General features: G+C 66.7%; 1 protein-coding gene across 1 annotated transcript in view; it reads left to right on the forward strand.

Moving 5' to 3' along the window:
- The first annotated feature begins 479 nt into the window (after window positions 1-479).
- Window positions 480-1,494, forward strand: part of PPP2R5A (protein phosphatase 2 regulatory subunit B'alpha) — a 66,766-nt gene continuing 65,751 nt past the window's right edge. Inside the window, exon 1 of the mRNA XM_004699873.2 lies at window positions 480-666. Coding sequence (XP_004699930.1) covers window positions 480-666 — 187 coding nt within the window. The remainder of the gene's footprint in view (window positions 667-1,494) is intronic.

The following is a 1,494-nucleotide window of genomic DNA, read 5'->3' on the forward strand; positions in this document are numbered from 1 at the left end:
GCCCCGGGAGGCGGCTCCAGGCAGGACGGGCAGCGCCGGCAGTGGCCACTGAAGTGCGAGCCGGCCGGCCGGCTGGCCACCTGGCTGAAGGGACGAGAGGCGCACTCGGCGTCCGCACACCCGCGCCCTCGCCTCAGTTGTCTAAACTTCGGGCGCCTTTCCACCCGCCCTGCGCGCCGGGAGTCAACAACTTCTTCACCCCCCTCCGCCCCCGCCCTTCCCTCCGCCAGCCCCGGGAGCTCGCCGCGCGGCGGGGACCAGGAACCTCCGGGACGGCGATGTGGCCGTGAGGCGTTGGCGGGCGGCGAGGAGAAGCTCGGCGGCACCCGGGAGCGGGAGGGCGGTGCGGCTCGGGGGACGACGGGGCGAAGGGGCGCGAGCTCCCCGCGCCTCTCCTCCGCCTCCTCCTCCGCCTCCTGCCGCCGCTGCCCGTGCCGTGCAAGCAGCCGCCGGAGCTGCCAAGCGCCAGGGCCGCGGAGATGTCGTCGCCGCCGCCGCCGCCGCCGCCGGGGGCTGCCTGCGCCGCCATCTCGGCCTCGGAGAAAGTGGACGGCTTCACCCGGAAATCGGTGCGCAAGGCGCAGCGGCAGAAGCGCTCGCAGGGCTCGTCGCAGTTCCGCAGCCAGGGCAACCAGGCGGAGCTGCACCCCCTGCCCCAGCTCAAAGGTAAGGGGTACGGTCGACGCGCCCCGGGGAGCGCAGGGGCCGCGCGCCCCCGCGCCTGCAGAGCCTTCTCCTCCGCGGCCGGCCTCCGGGCCCAGGGGCCCCTGGGGCGTGTGTGTGAACCACGTTTCCCCTCCATGCCTGGACACCCACTCCCCCCTTAAACATTTGATTTTCCGCCAACGTGTTTGGTGTTCGGTGTCTCCCTTCCTTCTCTACTTGCTAATTTCCGCCGATCTTCCCACGTTACGGGCGGCAAGGACCCCATCAAACACCTCTCCCCACCTGAGCGCCCGCTTACCTGCCGCCCTTCGGATGAGGTCTTGCCTCCCAGCCGGGTCTGGCTTTAGCAACGGCCAGGCTTACCTTCCGACCACCACTTAGCCCAGTGAAGCCCCTCCTTCGGCCACCTGAGCTAGTCCTTGACTTTTTTCCCCCGAGTGGAAAGCCGCCTGCACCCACCTCGCCCCTAACTTCCCCTCCCAGCGAGCGTCCCGAAGAGTCCGGCTGGCCGGGAACACGAGTGCGGTTTAGCTCTATTCGTAAAGAAAACGCCTACAAATCGGACGCGTGTTCGTTTTGACCTCCTGGCTTTTTAGGTGTCCGTGTTGTGTTGATGTTGGTAGCCCAGAAAAGAGAAGGAAAATGCCTTCTTGCCCGAGAAGACCTCGAGGTGAAAAGTGTGTAAAGGAGCACGTTTTGTGAGTCTGCAGTGGGATGGGAACTTCGCCAAGACGTGGTTGCTGGGAGTTTGTCGATTTGGAGCGTCCACAGTTCTGAGTGCTCCCTGCTCCCATTTGCGGGAGAACTTGGCCCTCCTTTTGGCTCACT

The sequence above is a fragment of the Echinops telfairi genome, unplaced genomic scaffold (genome assembly GCF_000313985.2).
Source record: "Echinops telfairi isolate 266 unplaced genomic scaffold, ASM31398v2 ScPeMD7_7424;HRSCAF=8462, whole genome shotgun sequence".
Taxonomy (NCBI): Eukaryota; Metazoa; Chordata; class Mammalia; order Afrosoricida; family Tenrecidae; genus Echinops; species Echinops telfairi.